At 40.8% G+C, this 25,241-nt stretch overlaps 2 protein-coding genes and 1 long non-coding RNA gene across 3 annotated transcripts in view; 1 reads left to right on the forward strand and 2 right to left on the reverse strand.

Moving 5' to 3' along the window:
* Positions 1-25,241, forward strand: part of LOC132356707 (uncharacterized) — a 123,538-nt gene that overhangs the window by 20,420 nt on the left and 77,877 nt on the right. The window lies entirely within an intron of this gene.
* LOC132356419 (beta-defensin 130B-like) lies at positions 1,102-6,713 on the reverse strand. Its single transcript, XM_059909209.1, has 2 exons — positions 6,656-6,713; positions 1,102-1,283 (listed from the first exon to the last, which is right to left on the reverse strand). The coding sequence occupies exons 1-2, from the start codon at positions 6,711-6,713 to the stop codon at positions 1,102-1,104; spliced, it is 240 nt and encodes a 79-aa protein (XP_059765192.1).
* Positions 13,757-20,564, reverse strand: DEFB109B (defensin beta 109B). Its single transcript, XM_059909794.1, has 2 exons — positions 20,474-20,564; positions 13,757-13,962 (listed from the first exon to the last, which is right to left on the reverse strand). Exons 1-2 carry the CDS (start codon positions 20,562-20,564, stop codon positions 13,757-13,759), a joined length of 297 nt encoding a protein of 98 aa, XP_059765777.1.

Genomic DNA, 25,241 nt, shown 5'->3' on the forward strand with positions numbered 1-25,241 from the left:
ATGACTGGTAAGCAAAGCAACTACAGTTTCATCAAGAACTGCACACGTCAACGCTGTGTGTTCTGTGAGACCGTGTGATGTGAATAAAGGCGGATTTTGTACTCAAGAAACATATGGTCTTGTGGACACCTGATAGCCACATAAAAAATAGAAACATAAATCCTAAGACTATTAGAAGGTGAGATAACCCACCTTCTTCCGATGGAACACAGGAGACCAGCTTTACGGTTGAGGAAACAAAAAGCGTTGAACTTTGTTCGTGGAGTCATTTGGCCTCATTCAAAAGATTTTTTTCCATTCTTGTGAAACTCATGTCCTGTAATGTTCTTGCCCTCTTTCTTGCCCTTTCATTTTCTTAGCCATAAAGTACGGATGATCCAGAACAATTATTCTGGTGGAAATGATTCCAGCCAGAAAGTGGAATTATCTCGTGGCGAATTTGGAAAGAACCAACAGGGCACGCTGAGTCCTCAGCACTCTGTTGTCTCCTGTGAGCCTCTTGCAGGGAGCAGTTCTTGCATTTCATTCCCCCAGGGCCCGGGGGAAGTGGGTGGGGGGGACCAGCCTCAGCTAGTGTTGGCAGGGCTGGGTTGGCAGGGAGCCCTACTGCTCAGGTCACGTAGCAGGACCATGTGATGCGCAGACCTTGACTCACGCCACCCAAGTAGGTCTCTCTTAATAACAAAAATAATTTTTGGTCAGAGTCAGATGAGGAAAAAGGTTGATATCCCCCTTTAGATAATCAAACACTACCTACTGCTATTTCATACCCTTATCATTTTTTTTTCACATTTTAAAATCTTATCTTTTTCTTTTTTAAGAAAGTCATATTCTGTTTAAACATCTTTAGGGTATGAGGTGCCTCTGTTATTTAGTTTAGTTTTGTAGTTCTTAAGAGGTTTGCAGGTGCATCAGGAAGAAGTTCCCCAGGGATGAGTACATGTAGAATTATTAGGACATTTATTTCCAGTCAAGGGAGGAAAGCAAGTTTAAGAGGCATCTGTATAAGTTAGCCTCGGGTTCTGGAGTTCTGAGTCAAACAGGAGTCTGTGAAGTTCACCCGTGTGTTCTCGAGTTCGAAGGGCTTACAGTGTGCTGTCATCAAGGAGATTTTGATTTGGGAACTGGCGTTGGATAGGGAAAAAGTACCCACCACCTTCTACAGCATTTTTTTTCATCATTACACACACCAATGGTGTCATCCGTGCTGGTGCACCCTCCGTCTTTGCACACCCCTTGCAGAAGAATACATTGTTTTTGTCCTGGAATAAGGCCAGTCCTTGCTGCACAGAAAGAGATGCAACAACCTCATTAATTCACCATCAAATTATTGGTAATGTACGTAAAGCAATAAATTTACAGAAGAATGGCTTTGAGATAGAATAAATGATATTACCTATATGAAAAAATCACTTAGGCAAAAGAAGTGGCTTTTTGGAGGAGGGGTGCTAAGAGTGTGGGACTATACACTTCTTAGAGAGGGCAGGCTGGTTTCTAGAAGCTTTTAGAGAGCTGTCCTTATCAAGGGCAGTACATGTTGAACCGTGTGGGGTGCTTTGTTGTCACCATGACTGGGGAGATGTCCTTGGCGTTGGTGGGTAAGGCTCAGGGTTGGTGGATTTCCCACCTAGTGAACTGTCCTGCCCCGAATGCCAGTAACGCCTGCACTGAGACAGACTACTTCAGCGGAAGTGTCCACCCTCTGACCCCTCGCCCGTGCTAAGCTCCGCGTCCACGTTTACAGCATCCTTACCATATGGCACCTGTCCTCATCTTCATCTCCTCTTGTGGAAAGTCTAGCCAGCCTTCAGATTTCACCTTACCTAATTCCCCCATTTCAGGACTGTGCAGGAGCGGGATTTTCTGTGTTCTTCAATGCCCCTTATATGCAGATACATGCAGAGAATTTCCCTCAGAGCTGAAAGGTGCTTTTCCTTAAACACACCCATATGTTTTCCCGATTCATTGGGCTGCTGAAAAGCACATAACTGAGGGTGTGCTTCAGCACCGTTCCCTTGCACCCCAGCATCCTTCCTCCGGCGTTTCCAGCACAGCCAAGGGTCCTTTTCCCCGTGGGTCATGGTGGCCAGTTATAGGGATTCGCTGGCTCCTGAGCCATCCTATTAACTCACTGTGTCCCGTTTTGTCTTTACTGTCCGGTAATACACTAACCCTGACTGGCTGGCTTCTTTGGTCCCTAACTTCTACCGCTTAACCGAGAGTTTGAGCACTTCGGGGCTCTGAATCTTTGTTTGGGGGGGACGGTATTTAAACCAGGCCGTCATTATTATCTCATCGTCCCGTAGAAAAATATCCACAGCCAGACACACCAGCGCAGCCTCTTGTCACTGAATTTTCAGAACCTGTGCGAGTCTGTGTTCTCCCCCTGCTGGAGGATCTGACTCTCAGGCTAGCGATCCGTGGGCTCGGGGCCTCGTGTGGCAAGAGAACGGCGTGGTGGGGAGTTGATCAGCGTCCTGTGGTGCCGCCTCTGCTCTGCCGGCTCCGGAGGCTGGAGCGTCTGCCTTTCAGGGAGAGCGCCGAGGGTCTCACCACTCTCGGGGACAGGGCCGAGGGTCCCGCCGCTCTCGGGGACAGGGCCGAGGGTGACCCCACCCCACGCCCGTCTACACAGAGTGCAGGCTCTGTACCCAGCAGCGCAGCAGTCCTCTTACCAGCTGTCGGTCTCTCCCCCGATAACCTCACCCACGCACTTAGTGTAACATTTGGTGAGACCTTCAGGTTTTCTAACGAAGCTAAAATCAAGGGTTTTTAATATCGGGCAAGGCATAGTGAGAGGCAGAGTATGTTTCAAGGACGCATCTGGGTATGAACATAGAGGCGTCCCACGCGGTGCATCTCCACGTGCCAAAGTAAGGTATCGTGACCTTTCCGTGTGCCTGCAGTATATTCTCTTCCGCACACACCTGGCCATTGAGAGTTTTTCCCTCCTGTGCAAGATTATAGGATCTTTGTTTAATCCATCCTCTTGGCATAGTGATTTGGGAGAAACCAAGGAGGACTGATCTGGAGGAAGGGGTCGTCATGACTTGAAAGGCGTGATGCCTCCAAAGGGCTCTTGTCAGATTCGCGGGGAGCCCAGCTCTGCTACCAGCGCCAGTGACCTCCGGCTCTTCACTTTTCCTTTCTTTCTTTTTTTCTTTACTGTGGTAAGAACACTAAACATGAGATCTCCACTCTGACATTTCTAAGTACACAACGTGGTACCACTATCCAGAGGCACAAGTCCGCCCAGCAGATCTCGAGAATTCCTTCATCTTGTAGAAGTGAAACTTGAAGCCCATCCGACGACAACTCCCCATTTCTCCCTTCCCCCAGCCCCTGGAAACCGCTATTCTGCTCCAGGTGTCTACGAGTTTGAGTATTTTTAGACGCCTCAGGTAAGGGCGGTCATGCAGTCTTTATGTTCTTGGACTGGCTGACTTCACTTAGCATCCTGTCCTCCAGATTCACCTTCCAGATTATAGTCTTGAAGCAGAGTTTGTTGTGCATCTTTGTCTACCTGTCCCACATCTGTCGTCCTGGACCCTGGCGGTTTTTGCCTGTGAATTGTGAGTCCTTCATACCTTCAGTAATGCACTTTCCTCACCACCTTTGCTGGTTTTGTCTTATACTTTGGTATCCTACTTTAATGGAGTATGAATCATGGTGCCTAGAGGGTAGGAACTTCCTTTGGAACACTGTAGAAAGGGCCTCATCCAAAGGATGACAGAGATTTCGGACAGTGCATATTTTCAAGTCTAAACATGATTATTACTTAGAGAATCCACCTAGATAGATCAGACTTATTTACCTTTGGATCACAGAAATTATCAGATTGAAAGGTTAGGAATTTTGATTTCCTAATTTCTCATGATTATTATTGATACCGTCTATCTATTTCCACACAGTCGCTGGTGGTTTCTCAGGCTTCATTCTATGTGTGTACCTCAAAGAGTGATTATCTCAAGATTAGAAAAGAAGGAAGCTACTCTAAACTTGAAACTCCTTCTGTGGCAGAACCAGGAAGAGAAACTCTGAAGAAAGAATAGTGGAAGTAGTGAAACAAAATGGAAGACCTATCAGGCTCGTAGGCCGCCTAGAACCCGTAGATGATCCTACTTTGAGCATAAACCGAGCCCCACCCCTGGTGATGGAGATACTCGTGATCACCACTCCCGGCACAAAGTCTAGTAGCCTTGCCCTCCCTGTTCTTGAAGTGTCCCTGCAGATTGAGCCTTGGTGCCATGCAGCTTTTACTGTGGCCTAATTCCATGAGATGCTTGGCACATTTTCTGGTAGAAACTAGTGCTCTCCTGCTGTGGCCTTCTTGCAGTTCCTTAAACACACTGTGGTTTCTTCTGCATCAGGGACATTGCACTGGCTTCTTCCTCTGCCAGGAGTGTTGAGGTCTCCTTGCAAGGGGTTCATCAATGAACACTTATCTTCCCGTTTTCAGCTCAAGAGGCATGCCTCAATGAACTTTTCCTGGATGTTGCAGATTGACAATGACCGCATGTTTCAGGCACTCAGAATACTCTGTTCCTTTTCATTGTACTTATTAAAATTTATAATTTATAGATGCATTTGTAATCATTTGCCTAATGTCTGTCTTCTCTACTGTGGGAAGACAGTCTTCCTTTCATTTCCCATTGTATCTTGGGTGTCTCACGCAGCCCATGGAAAGTAGCAGATGCTCAGTACACATTTCTTACCATTGAATGCAGTTAAGTGTTCTTTGACCGCACACGCATTTTCTGTCTCTTATTCCATCTAAAACTTCGTGGCTCCAGCCTATTTTTGACTATTTGGCCCCCACTCTTGGATGTACAATTGTATTTATGGGTGTCCAGTCTCGTTATTACCATAGGAACTTCTCTAAACCTTAGGCCTAGATTTCTTGGAGTCCTGTTTACCTGTCAGTTATTTCTGGCCTTTGCTCTAGGGCAACCTTTTTCTTGAATTGTTTTCCACTCTTAAGAATGAACCACTGCCATATCACTTTCCCACTATAATGGTGAGTTTTGGCTCGATCTTTACTTCCATAAATATCCCTCCTTAACGTTAAAAAAAAAAGGCCCATAACATGATGTATGACTCTGGGTGGAGACAGTCATTTATGCTGAGTTGAATTTCGCTTAGGTGGTGGAAAGCAAGCATGAGCAAAAAAAAAAAAAAAAAAAAAATTCACTCATCAACCATGCACACATAATTATCTTGAACCAAGTGCTTTCAGCAGTCTGATTATCACCATTATATGATTTTAAGAACAAAGATCAGGAAAATCTAAAGACTAGTGGGAGTCATCCCAATAATAATGCCAGAATGTTAAGCCGATTCAACATGCCTACCACAAACACTAAAGAAAAAGAATTTGGAGGTAAATGAAGTAACATGTTTCAAAGACATTGTAGCTTCCCAAAGAGGAAACTTGAAAATCTCCTTAGGTTCTTCAATGTCTAATTAGGGGATTTTGAGGTAAAAAGCCTGACAGAAATTAGGGTTACCACTTTATGGGCATACCTACACCCGAAGATCGCTGGAAACAATTCTGACCCAGATTAAAAATACTTGGTTCCAGCTGCAGTGTTGCCACTACCTATGTGACCTCAGTGAAATCATATTCTTTATGTGGACATGGATTCTCTTATCTGTAAAATTAAAGAATTAACCATTAAATTGCCTTCTAATTTTAAGTCATTAACATCATATAATTTTACATTAGCTGTCACTACAAGTGTGTCTTCTTCTGACAGAATTGAGGGCCAGGTGAGAAGTACGTGAACTTCTTCAAGAGGGGGCAGCTGTACATCAGGTAGATCCCAAGATGTTCATAGATTAGGCAAAGATCAAACATTTCAACATACATGAATATCTTTGATTGTATTTGAAAGAATCTTATAGACGAATCAAGGAAGAGGGAGAGTTACCCAGACTTAATCTATGTTCAGTGAACACAGATGTTATTACAATCTTAGTTTTTACAAGGATCTGAATGAATCAGCCTGAAAATGGCCATGTTCCCTTTTCCCTTTAAGTCTACACTTTAATATTCCAGCTTCTCCATCATGAGCACCAAGGATGTAACTCAGGTTGTTAAAATGCTCCCTTCCTATTTTGCGTTATGCTTAGAATTTTGCCATTGACACGCTGTCCCAAATCCATGCTTTTTCCAAATTCCTCTGCTCCCTATTAATAACTTGATATAATTCTTTTTTGTTGAGCTCTGTATTATGCACCTAATTTCTACCATTCACAAATATTCCCTCACCAACAGACTACATCACTTCCATTCACTAACCAAGTCTGACCCAGTAGCTGCCATTTTCACTCTCCTTTTTGGAGGTGGGGGCCCTTGTAAAAGCTACTCGATTTGTATGCCGAGCCTGATGTCACATGTCAAAGCTTCTCCACTTCCACATCGGTTTGAGCCCCCGTTTCTAATCATGGAGCTTTTGGAACTCATTTTCTGTTGATGGAAATCCTTGTCCCACTTCACAATTTTGGCCTCATCAGTTCTAAGGAAGATGATCATGTTGGACTTCTGCATCCCTAAGACTGTGCATTAGGGTCTGAGTTAAGATGCCCACAGCATAATTGTGCATCCGAATAGGTCTCCTAAGAAACCTATCTCTACAGTTATTCACCATCTTACCTTTTGGTATTATAGTCAAAGAGATGAAGAGAACAGAAAGCAGTAAATGGAGTCTCATGGTTGAATGCCCGGTAGAGAAGTGAGTAACCAGGAATAGTGGGATTCAGGGCCTTTTATTTACTTCTGGAGACTGAGGTTCCTTTTAATCAGTGAAGCTTAACAAGTAAGAAAATAAAACAGCTTCCACTGGAATATTTCCAAGCCCTGAACTCCCTAAATTTGGTGACAAATTAACCTAACTACTGGAGACCAGATGGCTAATCCTGTACTTTTTCTGTGGGCTCTCAAATTTCTCAGAGGTCAGTATCTTTGGCCAGTCATCTCTTAAAGGGTCATAGTGTAATAGTGTAATAACATTGTGTAGCTTTAAGGTGTACAACATGTTGATGTGATACATTTATGTATTGCGGTGTGATTGCCACCACAGTGTTAGCTGACATCTCTATTAGGTCACATAATTATCATTTCTTCTGTGTAGCAAGAACAATTAAGATGTAGTTTCCTATGACTTCGAGGTTTATCGTACAGTGTTGTTGACTATAATCACTATGTTGCCCATTAGATCTCCAGAACTTACTTATCTACTGGTTGTAAGTTTGTACCCTGAAACAGCATCTCCCCAATTCCCCCACTCCCAGCCCCTGGTAGCCACCATTCTACCCTCTGTTTTGATGAGTTTGGCTTTTTAGATTCCACATCAAAGTGAGATCACACACTATTTGTCTTTCTGTGTCAGACTCATCTCACTTAGCATAATGCCCTCCAGGTACTTCCATGCTGTTGCAAATGGCAGGATTTCATTTTTTTTTCTCATGGCTGAATAATATTTCATTGTATATATATATATATATATATATATATACATATATATATATATATATATACACACACACACACACATGATATCTTCTTTATCCATTCATCTGCTGATGGACACTTGGGTTGTTGTCATATCTTGGTTATTGTGAATAATGCTGGAATGATCACGGGAATGCAGATAATTCTTCAAGATCCTGATTTCATTTCCTTTGTATATATGCCCCAAAGTGGGATTGCTGGATCACAGGTTAACTCTATTTTTACTTTTTGAGGAACCTCCACGCTTTTCCATAGTGGCCGAACCATTTTACATCCCACCAACAGTGCACAAAGGTTCTCTTTTCTCCACATCCTCTCCAACACTTGTTATTTCTTGTCTTCTTGATGACAGCCATTGTAATAGGTGTGAAGTAATCTTTCATTGTGGTTTTGATCTGCATTTCCTGATGATTAGTGATGTTGAGACTCTTTTCATGTACCTGTTGGTCATTTGTATGTTTGGAAAAATCTCTGTTTAGTTCCTCTGTTCATTTTTTTTAAATTGGGTTATTTGGTTTTTGTTATTGAGTTGTATGAGTTCTTTATATATTTATATATATTAACCCTTATCTGATATATCATTTACAAATATTTTCTCCCATTGTGTAGATTGCCTTTTCATTTTTGTAAATTGTTTCTTTTGCTGTGCAGAGCTTTTTAGTTTGATGTAGTCCTGCTTGTTAATTTTTGCTTTTGTTGCTTGTGCTTTTGGTGTCATATCCAAAAAATCGTTGCCAGGAAAATGTCAAGGAGATTTTTCCCTGCTTTCTTTTAGGAGTTTTATGGTATAAGGTCTTATGTTTAAGTCTTTAATTCATTTCAAGTTAATTTTTTGTGAGTGGTATAAGGTAGGGGCACAATTTCAGCGTTCTGCATGTGGTTATCCAGTTTTCCCAACACCATTTGCTGGAGAGACTGTCATTTCACCACTGAGTATCCTTGACTCCCTCGTCAAGCATTATTTGACTGTGTATGCGGAGATTAATTTTTGGACTCTCTATTCTCTTCCTTTGGTCTCTGCATCTGTTTCTATGCCAAAAGTATTTTATTATTTTAATTTTTGATGCTATTTTAAGTAGAATTTCTTTTTTTTTTCTTTTCAGATAATTCTTTGTTAGTGTATAGAAACACTACTGATTTTCGCATGTTGATTTTGTATCCTGCAACTTTACTGAATTCATTGACTAGGTCTTACAGTTTTTTGGTGGACTCTTTAGGATTTTCTATATATAAAATGTCATCTGAAAATAGAGACAATTTTACTTGTTGCTTTCCAATTCTAAAAGCTTTTTTTTTTTTTTAAATAAATTTATTTATTTATTTATTTATTTATGGCTGTGTTGGGTCTTTGTTTCTGTGCGAGGGCTTTCTCCAGTTGCGGCAAGCGGGGGCCACTCCTCATTGCAGTGCGCGGGCCTCTCACTGTCGCGGCCTCTCTTGTTGCGGAGCACAAGCTCCAGACGCGCAGGCTCAGTAGTTGTGGCTCACGGGCCCAGTTGCTCCGCGGCATGTGGGATCTTCCCAGACCAGGGCTCGAACCCTTGTGCCCTGCATTGGCAGGCAGATTCCCAACCACTGCGCCACCAGGGAAGCCCCTCTAAAAGCTTTTAATTTCTTTTTCTTGCTTGATTTCTCTGGCTAGGTATTCCAGTACAGTGTTGAACAGGAGCGGTGAAAGTGGGCACCCTTGTCTTGTGCCTGATCTTAGAGTGAAAACTTGTAACCTTTCACCATTGAGTATGATTTTGGCTGTGGGTTTGTCATATATGGCCTTTATAATATTGAAATACTTTCCATCTATACCTAAGGTGTTACAAGATTTTATCATGAATGAATGTTAAATTTTTTCAAATGCTTTTTCTGCATCTGTTTAGATCATTGCATGATTTTTATATTTCATTCTATTAACTTGATGTATAACATTTATTGATTTGCATGTTATTAACCATCTTTGCATCCCAATGATAAATCCCATGTGATCATGGTGAATGATTCTTTTAATGTGCTGCTGAATTCAATTTAGTACTAGTATTTTATTGAGATTTTTGTATCTTTAGGTAGATTTGTCTGTAGTTTTCTTTTCTTCTAGTGTCCTTTTCTGGCTTTGATATGAGGATAATGCTGACCTCATAAAATGAGTTTGGGAGTGTTTTCACCTCTTCAGTTTGGGGGAAGAGTTTCAGAAGGATTGGCATTAATTCTTCCTTAAATGTTTGGTAAAATTCACCAGTGAAGCCATCTGGTTTTTGATTACTGAATTAATATCCTTGCTAGTAATTGGTTTGTTAAGATTTTCTGTTTCTTCTTGATTCAGTCTTGGTAGGTTGTATATTTCTAAGAATTTATCCATTTCTTCTAGGTTGTCTAGTTTCTTGGCATAGAGTTATCATAGTAGCCTCTTATGATCCTTTGTATTTTGGTGTTCTCAGTTGTAATGTTTCCTTTTTCATTTATAATTTTGTTGATATGGATCCTCTCTCTTTTTTTCCTTGTTTAGCCTAGCTAAAGGTTTGTCAGTTTTGTTTATCTTTTCAAAGAGCCAACTCTTAGTTTTGTTAATCATTTCTATTGTGTTCCTGTTCTCTATTTCATTTACTTCTGCCTTAGTCTTTATTATTTCCTTCCTTCTCCTAGCTTTGGTCTTGGTTTATTCTTCTTTTCCTAGTTCCTTGAAGCATGGAGTTAGGTTGTTTATTCGAGTTTTTCCTTGTTTCTTAATACAGGCATTTACTGCTATGAACTTCCCTCTTAGAACTGCTTTTGCTGCATCCAATAAGTTTTGGTATATTGTGTTTCCATTCTTTTCTCTCAAGATATATGTATAATTTCCCCTTTAATTTCTTCTTTGATCCATTGGTGGTTCAGGAGAGTATTGTTTAATTTTCATGTATTCATGAATTTTCCAGTTTTCCTCCTGTTACTGATTTCTACTTTCATGCCATTGTGGTCAGAGAATATACGTAGGATTTCAATCTTCTTGAATTTGCCAAGACTTGTTGTGTGGCCTAACATATCATCTATTTGAGAAAATGCTACATGTGCACCTATCTATCCATTGTTGAGAGTGGGGTAAATATATCATTTCATCCTCTCCTGGTCTGAAAAGTTTCTGTTGAGAATTCTGCCATTCTGTTGAGAGCCTCCTGGGAAGTGGCCACAATGCTTGGGAAGCTAGATGTCCACATCAGGCTCTCTTTTTCCCACTGGAGAATCATAGGTCCACGGGGGCTCTTTTGGTCTGGTGCTGTGCCAGCCTTGGGGAGGGGTGATGAGGTTAGAGTGTAGCAATTCATTTGCCCTTCTAATACCATCCTTCTCAGTGTTCGCGGTCCAGAGAATTTCTTCAGACTCACCCCCTGTTCTAGGAGTTTCACAGTGGTGTCTAATCTGTGGATATTTGCTAGTTTGTCTTCTTGTGAGGGAGACTGAAGTCAGGAACAACTTATATAACCATCTCAATAACCAAAAATAGGATATTGATGTCAGAAGGCAGGACCTACTGTCTAATGGAAAAATTACTTTCAGAGACCATAGGCTGCCCCTCCAATCGGTTTGCATCCCAGAGTGCAAAGGTCTGGGGGTTAGAATGATTTCAAAAGAGGGGCCACCTGCTGCCTGGTGCCACCTCACGTTACGGACTCTCTCCCTGCAGCTGTGGTCCTCGGAGCCCCAGGTACAGCTCCAGAAGTCCTTGATGTGGTGTGTGCTGTGCACAGCAAAGCTGTGGGTGCATGGCTGCGTCTGCCTAGATTTCAGAAGATGCCCTAGAGAGCTGTGGGTCCCAGGCAGAGAACTGCTGCTGAGGCGCGGTCACCACTGACAGCCCCCCTTTAGGGCAAAGCCTAGGGGAGCCATATGCGCATGGTTCCCCTAAACTCCAGGCATGCAATTATAGCTCAGGAGAGCGGCCCGTGTACCACCTCCATGCAGGAAGCTGTGGGGGCGGGGCTGCTTGGAGCCTCGGAGGCCCCAGCCCTGCCCAGGTGTGTCTGGAGGATGGGACCTGCGCCTGGATCCCTTGACTGGACTCCATACTCTCATAAAGGTCTTGTCATCCGTGTATAGTTGTTACATTAGCCTTTGTGTGAGAAGAGGGGGTCTGGGACCTGCTGTTCTGCAGGTTTGCTTCTTGGAATATTTATGACGATCCTCTCTATTCAGATATTCCTATTCTGGTATTTAAAGTCTGAACAAAAGAATTGGAAGCATGAAACACACACATACACACACACACACACACACACACACACACAATCTCTCCCACGGAAGTTAGCCAACATGTTGAATTATTAAAGCAAGTGTGGCGTGTCCAACCATCAAAAGGATTTAGACAGGATGTTAAGGACTGATGTAAATTAAGTATAAGAAGGATATTTTTATTAAAAAGGATTAAAAAATGCCAGAAATAAGACTTTATTACTGTACATGACTAACTAAAAGGTATTTGTAGGGAGACAGACACAAGTCAGGAGATTATTCTATATTTGGCAAGAGAAAAAAGAGAAAAACTATGACGAATACATCAGTGTTTCCGGAGGTTTTTGGAACCCACCATGAGGTTACTTCTTCTAGGGACCAGAGAGTCTGCTCATCCTGTTTTGATAGCGCTTGTAACATAGCCGAAGCCTGCTATTCTTTCAAGGTTTAAAAATCTTTCCTACATATCTGTAAGGGTTTTGCTTTTCTCTTATAATCCCCAATCCGCACCCCAGAACTATGATTGCATCTCATTAGGATAACAGTCTTTCAGGTATCTTTTCCTTAGTTATTTAAGACATCATGTTTCCATGATAAATCAGGAAAACAAGCGGACTTGCCAGCAAATTCCAAATTATAGATAATAGGTGCCATAGTATTTTAAATGAATTAAGCCAGATTAAGGATCTCTTCTGAGCTTTTAGACTCAAGAGCACTCACAGGCAGTTAGTCTAAGCTGAGGCACCCAATTTTGTGGAGTCCAGGTATAGATCAGTAATATAGGGCTAGATTGACTTGGTAGAGAGTCCCAGTTTCTCACCTGTATCCACAAAGGACATAGTCTTTGTAAACTAAATTCAACTCAGGTGTAGTGCTTATCCATATTCTTGCTAGATGGTGGAGATGAGGTAGGGAGGGAGAAATGAAAGCAAAGCATCAAGCTGTCTCACCACTTGCACACTTAGTTCCTTACCTACAGTATACCTCTGCTGTTTTAAGGTCAGTTTTGCCCTAAATCGAGTAAAGACTATACCAAATTATTATGGGAAATATCCATACTCTGAGAGTTAAAAAAAAACATAAAGACTTCATAAATACTGCATTATAGGAAGAGAGAAAGGGAGTCTTCACTACCAAAGCACATTTCCTTAATCATCGAAGTTTTATATATTACTGAAAACTAAGACTCCTTCTAAGAACTACTTTGAGGTATATAGTTTACTCAAGTCCCAAGGACATTCAGGAAAGGAAAGTGAGACCTTATGACACTAGGGAGGAAGATGAAGTTGTAGCAGAAGTTGTGAAGCATCAAAAATCTATTCAAAAGGGGTATTGACAGCATACCCTTGGAAGAGGTTACTATGTTTTTTACAGTAAAATGTTTAGGTTCTATAAAAGGGAATTATTTGTGTTGAGGAGTAAAATATTGAGAATCTCTAAATGATCACAATGTTTCCTCATAGCAGTAGAATATCAAAATCTTTTTTGTTGTTGTTAATTGAGGTTTTATTTTGTTAGGGTACTTCTGTTGGTCTTCAACCTTTCGTTCTCTCCTTTCTGTTTTCATCTCTTTCCAGTTATCTGCCATGCAGTTACAATCCTTACATATCATCCCAGATTATTTCCTCTTGCCTGATTCCAATTTTCTTCCCTTTCTCTGTTTACATCTCCTCCCCTCCATGATATTTTCTAGATTTCTTCTATATTTGACCTTTGCATTTCCTTTGTACTCTCTGTGCATCTATTTAATTATGTTGCATATAACTATATTTTCATCTTTGCAACTTGTTTAATCTTTTGATCTTTCTGTGACAAATTTTTTAAAAATTTGTCAAATAAATGGGCTTTCTTACTTCTAAAGAAATTGTTTGGATCTGAAAATGAGTCATAAAGAAGTAGTATCTGGGTAGATTTGAAATCAATATGTATTTATTTATTTCTCTTGACAAGGGATGATAGAAGTTGATAATAAAGCTGGCAGTGTTTAATATGTATATTTTAAATTTTTAGATACAAAGACGTTTCCTTTTGATGCTTTTCCAAGTTTCATTTCAATTTATGCTTAATGGGTGGTTGATAATCTGAATAGATAATGGGCGTTGGAATTGGCAGAAGAATCCACCACTGGCGACAGCATTTCCACCGTCTTCGGCAGGCACCAATTATATCCTCTGTTATCTTGCAGGTGTCTCTTCTGCAAAGGCCAGAGAGATTGAAACAGTGGTTTTCAGCAGAAGCCAAACCACTTCTTACTGTAGAAGAAGAGTCAGTGAGATCATTAGTCCATGAATGGAATGTAAACCTGTAAACTTAAGTGTGAGAGTAGAAGAGTTCTAGGAAGAGCATTTCTACATGGAGAAAAGAAGCTGGACAAAGGGTCCATTCAATTGCTTCATCACATTCACTGACTCCTTTTTACCCAACAGCCAAAATATTAACAAACCCCTCCCTCCTTTTCTTATATGTTTTTGGCATTTTGTTAATTTAGGCTTCAAAAATAACTTTGGTAAATGTCAAAGTGAAACAACGAGGGGATGGACAAAATATATGTTCTAAATACACCAGTGTCTTTATTATTTTACTCTTTTATATGGATCTTCAACCAATATTTGCCAAACGTCTTCTATTCACCAGGCATTTTTCTTTGTACTAGCAATAGAACAGTGGAAACGGCAGAAATATTCTCACAGCACTTATATTCAGTGAGGAAAATCTGACCATACACAAATAGAATGATAAGATAATTTCAGAAAGTGATAAGTGGTTAGAACACAATAATACAATAATGGGCCAGATATAGTCTGGAGGATGGAGTTGATAAAACGGACCGAGAAAGGCTTTCTGAGGATATAGCATTTGAACTGATATGTGAATGCTGAAAATGAAATAGACAAGCAGATATCCACGTGAGGGTATGATAGGCATGTAGAATAGCAGGAGCAAGGTCTCTTGCTTAGTTTATTTGAAGAACAGGAAGACCTGTGTGGATGGAGCATATTGGGAAAAAAATAAGTTTGATAAGAAATGAGGTGACCTTGATTAAACAGGATCAAGATCATTTTTGGCTTGTAGGTCATAGGAAGCTCGCAGATTCATATAGCTATCATTGTAGTTGCCTTCCGTCAGCTTCTATATGCTCATTCTTTTTTTAAAATGTTTAGCATTTCGGGACTTCCCTGGTGGTCCAGTGGTAAAGAATACGCCTTCCAATGCAGGGGACGCGGGCTCGATCCCTGGTCGGAGAACTAAGATCCCACATGCCGTGGGGCAACTAAGCCCGTGCGCCACAACTACAGAGCCCACGCACCCCGGATCCTGCATGCCACAACTAGAGAAGAGAAAACCTGCACGCCACAACTAGAGATAAGCCCACGCGCCTCAACGAAAGATCCCTCTTGCCTCAACAAAGATCCCGCCTGCCACAACTAAGACCCAACGCAGCCAAAAATAAATAAATAATAAATCTTAAAAAAAAAAAGAGAAAAGTTTAACATTTCACCTCCTCTTTCCTCCTATCCATTTAGATAAGGGGTAGGGGAGGATTTCAGTGAAAAAGAGCCTGTGGGTACTCAGTCGTAGTGCAGGTTTATTCTAAACAAATAGAAAACCTCTCAATCTCTTCATGTTTCAATCAGCTCAGAAAGAAGCAGAAGTTATTTTTTCTTTCCAAATGTAGATGTGATCTACCTAACTCAAAGGACAGAGAAATTTTCATCATGGAGTGTATCAATTAGAGGAAAAGTAAGTTTGTGGACATTCTAAATAATCCTTTCAATTGTATCTAAAAAGTAAATGGTATTAGAAAGCCGAAAATTGGTCATTGTGTCCAGACCATTTTATCCTCCAGATGACTTGTATGGTAGAAAAGTTAATTTAATAAATAACGCTCTAGTGGTAGACCTGATGCCACAGTCCTCAAAATAAACTGGCCTTCCAGTAGAAAATCCGCCTAAAACAAGAGTTAGGAAACGGACAGTTAATAGCTTCATTTTGGACTCATCTGTGTGTTGAGAATTTGCATAGTGTCAAGGTTTTACCACTCAAGAAATAATTCAAGGTCCATTTAATAATGTATGGGGTCTATTAAATAAGATATTTTTGGTGTCATCACATTAATTTTATTTATATTTGCCTATCGAGGCCATTCCTAGCTAAGAATAATAAGTCAATATTTTTAGATTTAAACTTGGTGTTGATGTTCCTGTTTACTGTGACAGAATGACATAGACAATATACCCACTTAGTCAAGTAACTTCAATATGTATTTGCAGGGGAGAATGGAAAAGAAAATCAACATTGACACCTGATAAACATTATTTTTTAAATAAGAAGAGGACAGTATTGCCTTAACCAAGTTAAAGTTTGTCTGAACACAAAAATCCATGTAGTGTTTCATAGTAAAATATCAGCCTCAATCTCATGAAGATCAGAAAGAAAAGAAGAATGTCCACAGTCAGTACTACATGAATATAGTTCTGAAATTTTTGAACCATGCCATAAGTCATAAGAAGAAAAGTCAGTGATGGCTTGGGCCTACTGTTTTTCCTCTCCTTCTGTAACTCCCCAGATGCCATTGGAATGATGTAAGTAGCATTTTGAGAGAATCTGTAGGGGTGCCAGAAATCACAGGGTACCATCAATGCATCAGAAACTGAGAAATAACTGAAAGATGCAAACCGAACATGATCAGGTAGAAAGAAAGATTTAAACTTTGGCCAAGATTACGGGTTCAATGCTCTCAAATGACTGCTGTTATAGAAAAAATAGACCCTAGAGAATATCTTTGAAATATTTCTGTTCTTGAAAATGGTAGGGCAATTTCCTAAAATACTCCCTTCTTCAAGGAGAAAAGTCTGTGAACTGAAGCTTGAGCAGTAGGCCCTCTGTATTGGTCAGCTTGGTGGGTGTAGGGCTTTCCGGAAGATCAGTGCTATTGTCACCAGTCCTAATGGGGGACTGACTTGGGTTTGCCACATTGCCAGTAGGTTAAGGCTGGAACCCAGGAACTGAGACAAAGAAGGGAAGAGGTTTCAGAGCAGTAGCTTTGATTGGTAGCAGAGACACATTCTCAAATGAGACCGTAATAAAATGGCAGGCTGAGTATAAGCAATGAATTCATTATGAAAGAAGATCAGGAAGGCCAGACACCGTGAGTACAAGTTAATGGAATAAATAACATATTTGGATCCTCAGGGACTATTGGAATCGCCCATGTGAGCAAATAATTATGTTCTTGCCCTGACAAAGAGAGCAAGCTGGGTAATTTGTAGATCACAGTTTTTAAGAGCCCCTCAGAGATCTGGGCTCTCAAAGAAAGCTAGTTAACTAAAATCCAAAGTCCTAAGGTCCTACTAAAATGGAGGGGGCGTGACATCACAAAGGTGATGGTGTATGTCTTTCGGGCACTTCTCAAAGGTCTTATATTTATTCTTAGAACACACTAGCTTCCGTTTCCAGACTATCTTCAACTTCTTCTGAAGTTTTACAGACTCTTCTCTTTAAAGGACTGGAAAATGACAAAATGAGTCACAGTTCTTATCCTCACATGAAATAACACAAATGGAAAAAAAAGCGTCATTTGCACTCTTTCTTGCTACAAATACTTATTCAGCATATATACATTTGACCAGACACTGTCACTGGATCGGAGATGGAAGTCATTGCCTGCTAGTGTGAACCACATTTTCTTCCAGATAAGGATTCATTTTCTCGCCAATAAACTTGACCTTCAAAATAATGATTTGGGGTCACTCCAGCATACTATCACACATAAGGGACTGGTGATTGTAGGCAGTGAAAATGGTAAATGCAGTAAAGTTTCCATGGAGATGTATTTCCATATATATATATGTATATATACACACACACACACATATATGTTTATCTCCCCATTTCCTTCACTCCTCAGCTCTTGGTCACCATCATTCTACTCAGTATTTCTATTGAGTTTAACTGTTTTAGAGTCCACATGTAAGTGAAATCTTGCAACATTTATCTTTCTCATTTCACTTAGCATAATGTCTCCACGTTCATCCACCTTGTTGCAAATATGTATGTGTATCAAATCATCATATTGTACACCCTAAATACATACAAAGTTTATTTGTCAATAAAGCTGGAAAAAACTTGTAAAAAAAAAAACCCAAGCAACCTTATGACCTGATTTGAGTCACAACATTACGATGTTGAAAGTGGACCTCATTTTTTTCCTGTCCGAATCTCAAGAACAAAGAAACACAAAACCAAGCATTCTCATCGCTGTGTTTCCTTTCTTGGTGAATATGCCCTTTTACTTTATTCAGGAACCCAGTGCATCCACTCATTCATTAAATGTAGTCAGTTACAGCTCTTCCATATTCCTTTCACGTGTCACCTTCTCTTAACCCAGAGTTTACTGTCCAGTTGTTCTGTCTCAGCTCAGTCCCCGCGATCATTCCCTTCCAGGCTGCCCCTTCCTGTCCGTCTTCTTCGTTGCCCAGAGAGACGTGTCTCAACTCAGACGAGTTTGTCCATTCCATTATGAGAACGAGCCAGTGCATACAGCCCCTGCTACCTTAGCATGTGCCATCGGGGCACTCATGGGCTGCCTCTGATTCTCCTCACCAGACTGCAGGCGTGATCACTTCAGCTAACATCACTGGGCTGAACTTATAATCCACCACCATCAATATACCACGGTCATCACATCTCGGCGTCTTTCCTCATGTTATTTCGTTCGTCTGAAGTCCCCTCCACTCTCCTCTCTAGTCCTCAGATTCACTTCACAAATCAGTTTTCATTTATAAATGTATACAATTATGATTTCTTTTGTAAAGTTGGTGTTATGTTGTGCGTTTTTCGTTTATACTTTGACTAATTTCACAAAAAGAATTAGTTCTCTTTCTCTGTAACCCCGTGTTTTCAGAGAGTCATGCTTTAACTTTTCACTTATTTTGGTATAATCATTTTTCCTGTGTTTGTCTCTTCCCATAAAACTTTAAGATCCTTGTGAGTAGTTATGTGGCTTACTTGTGTTTTATACCTAAAACTCAGAAAATTGACTGGAAGATAGTATATTCAGATATAAGATGACTGACAGATAACTTTATTGAAAACTGAATAAACAGATATTTTCAAATGACCATTTGGGGTTGAAAAGTTAGAGGTAAAACTGCAAATTGGGAATCTCTTCCACAGAGGACTCAGAAGGAGGGATCAAAGTAAAAGATGAAGATATAGAAGCAAAGAAAAGGAATAGGTGGGCCATGGGCTGGAACCAGCAGAGGAGAAGGAGCAAGAAGGTAGCCTCTGGACTGCTTGAGTCTCAGAGCTCCTCCCTGGTCAGGGGGCATGGAGATGCCCACATAAGTCTGATTTGTTAACGACCCGTTCCGTCAAGAGGAAATGAATCCACGCCACTTGAGTCAGTCTGTCCTTAGAGTGCAAGTAAATTGAGTAGAGGATAAAGAATAGCAGCATGTGAACAACATAAAAGGTTAACATTGGAAGCACCATTCAAGCAGGAAATTTTTCTCTGTTTTAGTCATAGTCTTCATTGATATCATACTACCCGATAGGAAATTTAGAACAGAGCCTGACAGTATACTCTAAACAAATTCCTCTTTAATGAAAAAAGAAGTGCAGAGATCATTGTGTCCAATATGTGTCTTCTTAATATGTTTGCTCCCACTGATACCAGCTAGTCTTACATGACCTACAGACTATTTAAACTCTTTCTACAGAATTGACTATCAGCCTCCTCAACCCTGACATATTGTTTTCAGATGCAGGTATGAATGCTTAAATTATAGAATGTGAAGTACTTCTATGGACCTCAGTCATCTTATCTAAAAATGACGAGTATGAGCCTGATAGCTTTTAATTGACAGTCTTAGCCCTAAGGGTTCATGATCACAGAGTATCACATTTTGTGCTGCTGTCTCCATTTCCCAGCCCAATCATTTTCTTCCTACATAACTCATGCGTCGGTATTCCAAAATGTGTTTTCCTCCTTATTGCCTCCTTTTGCGAGACTAGATTTATGTTGGAGTACCTATGCCTTGCGAGTGCTATTTAACATGAGAATCCCTTCCTAGAATGTGGACCAGCACTTGATCTTCTCAGTAACCACTCCCTGGGAACCGTAATTCTCTTTCTGAAACCCTATTCTGGGTCTGTGCCACTTACATAGACTGGCCCAGGGGCCAGTTTAGGTGAGACAGTTCTGGTTTATGCCTTAGTTCTGATACAGTTATAAGAATGCTTCTTTCACTTTCCAAAAGTGTCTAGTTTGGATTTAAAAAATGTTCACCCAACTCCCACAATTATGGATATACGTCTCCCATAGCGAGAGTTGTACTCGTTATGCTGATTTCTCCATTCCTTCAGGAGACGAACACCTACAGGACAGAGTTCCCCAGGACACCCCCTTAGCACTAACCCCTGTTGGTAAGACCCTGTCCGTCTCTTTTTCCGACCTACTGAATAGATAAAATGATAGATGCTGATGAAATCCAATCCTTTCAGATCTACCTGCCTACAAATAAATTGCTGTGCCTCACCTAGGCATCCCAAGATACAAAGTAAGGATAAAGTGGAATGTGACCTCATCAGGCAATTTGGCTAATGGCAAAGGAATGGTCTCTTTCCTCTCCTCCCCCATTGTAATCCCAGGGAAGCTGTTGATACTAGGTTTACGAATCTGTAAGACTGATTCCAGGGTCTTGTCTGACCTGCCCAATAGCCTTCTAAACTGCAGACCCAGGTAATCAGCCACCACCTTACCTGGGGATAAGAGAGTCAAAAAGAGGAGCATGGAGAGAAGCACATGGAGTCTCCTGGATGAACGGCAGCTGAAGGGAAGCGGCGTCAGCATGGTCGGAGCCTGGGATCACTGAGCATGGCAGGTCCATGGCCTTTTATGATGCTCCCTGGACCTGTGGTTTGTTCATGGTTAGTGGAGCCTAACAGAGAATAACCCCGTCTCCCACAGGAAATCTCCAGGGACAAAAGTACACAATGTGGTGGTAACTCAGTGGATGAGAAAGCAGAAGTTAGCGTTATGCATTTCCCACAGATTTAGGATATCCGCGTGGTCTGCTGGGTTCCGTTATGGGAAGAACCATGTGGCAGGGGACTGACGACGTTAGCAATTAGCAAGTGAAGATGTGAAGCCTGTGAACAACTGCGTGAGTGAGTGAGTGAGCTTGGAAGCAGGTTCCTCCCCACCCCAGCCTTCAGATGAACCTCCAGCCAGGCCCCCAATTTTACAGCAACCTCGTAAGAGCTCTTGAGCCAGAGACACTTATCTGTCTCACCACATAAATTACGTTAGTAACTGTTTACTGTTTTAAGCTACTGACTCTTGGTAATACACTATATAGCAGCAGATAGCGAATAATACAAGTATGCATCTGTCCTCTAGCAAACCTGCTTTAATAGGGCGCAAGTTCAGGTGGGAGGATCATGAGGGTGTTAGTATTTCAGGTCTTTTCCAGACATATGTTAAAGAGGTAAATGTATAACAACATTTAAAGTAACCGTGAAAGTGACCCTATCTACCTTGCATACAATTATGTGTCTGAGTTTGTGTGTGTGTGTAAGAGAGAGAGATGGGGGTGGGAGACTGGGGGAGGGGATGGGCGGGAGAGAGGATGAATGAGAGAACAGAAAGGGAGAATGAGGGAAAGAGAAAGAATAAAGAAATATGAAGCAATCATTAGTTCAAGAGTATTCCCTGTGATAAACAAACACTTGATGTTTCTTTTTCAACTTTATGCTCATTGTTGGAAGAAGGAAAAACAATGAATACTCCATGATAAATGTCTCTGTAAGAGACATTTCAGCTCCTATATACCTGTATCTATCTGTCTGTATCTACCTATCTATCTATCACTTATCTATCTATTATTTATTATCTATTGTATCTATCAATCATCTATAATCTATATATCTATCACCTATCTAAATCTATCATCTATTTATGTCTATCTATATCTATCATCTATCTATATCTATCTAGCTATCTACATATCTATCTTTTGCTATTGGTAATAAACATAACGACGAATTCAGCAGAAACAATGATAAGGTTCAATTACAGATCCTACCTCATGTCATCAGGAGCTATATAATCACAATAGAAGAAAGCAAACAAATATCCATTTAGAGGTTTTGCTCGTTTGTTTCATTTCATTTCTTCATCCAAAGCTTCAGATAATGGTGTATGGCCATCTGATTCTGAGATGTGAGTGCCAGAAAGAGAAGACTGTCCACCACTTCTTTGGGTGTGAACATAAGTGAACCTCTTACATTTTCTGAGTCACTCACAACTTTGCTCACTCTTGGTTAATTCCTCTCTCCCCTGCCAACCCAAAGCACCTGCTTTGTCAGACATTATTCTCAAAAAAATAAAACTGTAAAAAGACATGATGTTTACAATAAAAGAACTTAGAGCCTAGCAGGGAGACAGTGATGCAAGCAAACAATTAAACCAGAATCAGATAATTAAAAGGAAACCAAATACCATTTTCATAAAGAAAGAGGTGAGGACATGGGGAGGGGGAAGGGTAAGCTGGGACGAAGTGAGAGAGTGGTATGGACATATATACACCGCCAAATGTAAAATAGATAGCTAGTGGGAACCAGCCACATAGCACAGGGAGATCAGCTCGGTGCTTTGTGACCACCTAGAGGGGTGGGTTAGAGAGGCTGGGAGGGAGGTGCAAGAGGGAGGGGATATGGGGATATATGTATACAGGTAGCTGATTCACTTTGTTATACAGCAGAAAGTAACACAACACTGTAAAGCAATTATACTCCAATAAAGATGTTGAAAAAAAAACTGGAGGGCAAGTACTATTACAGTTTTAAGAACAATGTAACTTGAAATAAAATATATCAATATGCTGTCAAAATCTAAAAATTTGTTAGAAATGGCTCTAAAATTCATGTCTATAATTAGCCATAATATTAATAAATACAGAACTTTTCCCTATCATTTGCTACTGTTTTAACTTTAAGATATAAGAAAAGAATTATCTATTTTTATTTGGGAAAAAAATTTTTACATTTTACATTGTCTTACATAATAATTCCACATGTTATATAGGAGTAATGTTAGCTTATCTGATCAGTAAACCAGTATAAGGAGTATTTTCATTATTTCCTTTCTAGTTATTAAAATGTTTTTGAATTACTTTATGCTTTCTGATTTTAATTTTCATTTGTTATTAAATTCCAGTTACATGCATTATCATCAAACATACTTACCTGTGCTACTTTCATTAAAATTGTTGAGGATCCTGAGAGGACTCATATGTAGTCAGTTCTTCTTTATGTTACGTGGAAAATAGAAACTGAGTTATATTTCACATTTATAATGTTTAGAATTGAAAGTGTTTGTAGATTTTACCTTTAAAATTGCTGTTTTAGGTGTGCTATAGTCTTAATGTATTTTTAATACTTGATCTGTCAATTGTGAGTGAGGAAATGTCATCTGCATTACTCTTTGTCCATTTATGGTTAGGTAACTAGACGTGTTACCTAGATGTGTTATCTAGGATGATAATAGTAGTAGTAACCATAGCAACGACAGGAGAAACAATAGTAGTAGCAGTTCTATCAGTCAGGATCCAGTCAATTAGAATATACTAGTATTTTGGACAAAGGGGATTTATGTCAGGATTTGTTCAAAGAGAATGCTGAGGGAACCCAGAAAAAACTTCAGGAAGTAGATAACACCACTCAATGGGACAACAAAATGGAAGCACCCAGGAGCCTGGGAAGGAGTCCTGTGACCCTCAGGCCTCGGAGGAGGGGCATGCTGTGCAGCGGTGCCTGGTGCCTCTGCAGCTCTAAGGGGAGACCTTTCAGGGTCAGCCCTCAGATCTGTGAAGAAGGGGCGTCAACTAGCTGTTGCTGGCATCTGTTTGAGGACATGATGAAATTGGTCCTGGAGTGCCATGAGAAGGTGGACCCTGGGGCCGACCGTTTCTCCTGGATGCAACATGTCATTGCTGTAGCAACAGTGACAGGAACAAAAATGAGGAAGGAAGTCCCTCCCCCTTCTCCAAGCTCTACATCCCCCTGTAGTGCCTGTCATTGAAGCCAATCGGCAAAGGAGTCTGGGAAATGTGATTTGCACAGTCCTGGTCCCAGCATCACTGGAGAGCATAGTATCAAGGAAATTGGAACAAAGAGACATTGGGGGAAGTGACGCCACAGTGGGTGCAATGTTATAAAGGTTGAGCAGTCAGATTTTCTTTGATGTACAGATGTTTCAAGTGATTACGTTGTAAACGCATTTGTAATTTCCTTGACAGATTTTTTTTAAGTATACATAGTTTAGATTCCTACTTTTTAAATATTTATTTATTTATTTGGTTGCACTCGTTAGTTGCGGCAGGCAGGCTCCTTAGTTGCGGCTCCAGGGCTCCTTAGTTGCAGCAGGTGGGCTCCTTAGTTGTAGCAGCCAGGCTCCTTAGTTGTGGCACGCGGGCTCCTTAGTTGTGGCATGCAAACTCTTAGTTGCGGCATGCATGTGGGATCTAGTTCCCTGACCAGGGATTGAACCCTGGCCCCCTGCATTGGGAGTGCAGAGTCTTATCCACTGCGGGAGTCTTACCCACTTCCCCCCCAGGGAAGTCCCTCCTTGACAGATTTTAAGTCGTCTAGGAAAACAATATTCTAGGGCAAAATACAAAGAGAAGTATGGAACTGGGGATAAATTAAGTCACATTCGTTCAGGCAATGGGATCTGATGCTAATTGGGCCAGAAGGTGGTTAGGCACTGAAAAAGATGGAGAAGCAAAAGCAGGAGAGAAACAATATGTAAGAATGAAAAATATCACCAATTTTGCTGGAGTGTCTGAGAATTACTTTCACATGCTGCATGTCCAGGAATTAAACGCACACCATTCTGAAGGATAGTTATGGGAGTGGGTGGGTGCCTCACACCTATTTAGGGCTTTCCTAGGAAGGCTACAACATGCTCTTGAGACAAGATATTTATCCTCTTCTGGGTTTTGGCTCTTACCATTGTGTCAAAGCCTGTAGCAGAGTTTTTTCAATCTCAGCACTACTGACATTTTGGGTCAGATAATTCTTTGTCTTGAAGGTCATTTCTGTCATTGTAGGATGTTTAGTAACATCCTTGGTCTCTATCCACTAGGTGCCAGTAGCATCTTTCTGGTTGTCACAACTGAAAGTACCTCTAGACATTGCCAATTATGTGCCGGGGGCAAAAGCATCTCCAGTTGAGAACTCTGGCTTATAGCATCTAAATCCTCATGCAGGGTTTGTTTTTCTTCTAGCCATTTGGACCAATCCTTAGGGCTAAGGTTTGGCTGTAGGCTCATCAGGTGGTAGCTGACATTGAATGAACCCAGGAAACAGTTTGGGTTATATGAATGCATCAGGAGCAGAGCCAGAGGGGATTTTTTTCCATCGCCCAGTCTCAGTGCCCACTGTTTTATACTTTGAACTATAAGAGAGGGTGATGTAAGCTTTTCTGCATGACTGTACCTCCTCCAGATTTTTACCTGTCCCTGTA

Source organism: Balaenoptera ricei, chromosome 21 (assembly GCF_028023285.1).
Source record: "Balaenoptera ricei isolate mBalRic1 chromosome 21, mBalRic1.hap2, whole genome shotgun sequence".
Taxonomy (NCBI): Eukaryota; Metazoa; Chordata; class Mammalia; order Artiodactyla; family Balaenopteridae; genus Balaenoptera; species Balaenoptera ricei.

What these genes read in the sequence shown, in the direction of transcription:
- LOC132356419 (XM_059909209.1), bottom strand. Translation starts at nt 6,713, where the DNA reads ATGAGACTCCATTTACTGCTTTCTGTTCTCTTCATCTCTTTGACTATA. An exon ending in TTTGACTATAATACCAAAAG is followed by an intron (nt 1,284 to 6,655) that starts GTAAGATGGTGA and finishes CTTTCTGTGCAG; the next exon opens with CAAGGACTGGCCTTATTCCA.
- DEFB109B (XM_059909794.1), bottom strand. Translation starts at nt 20,564, where the DNA reads ATGCTGACGCCGCTTCCCTTCAGCTGCCGTTCATCCAGGAGACTCCAT. An exon ending in TTTGACTCTCTTATCCCCAG is followed by an intron (nt 13,963 to 20,473) that starts GTAAGGTGGTGG and finishes CTTCTTCTACAG; the next exon opens with TAAGAAGTGGTTTGGCTTCT.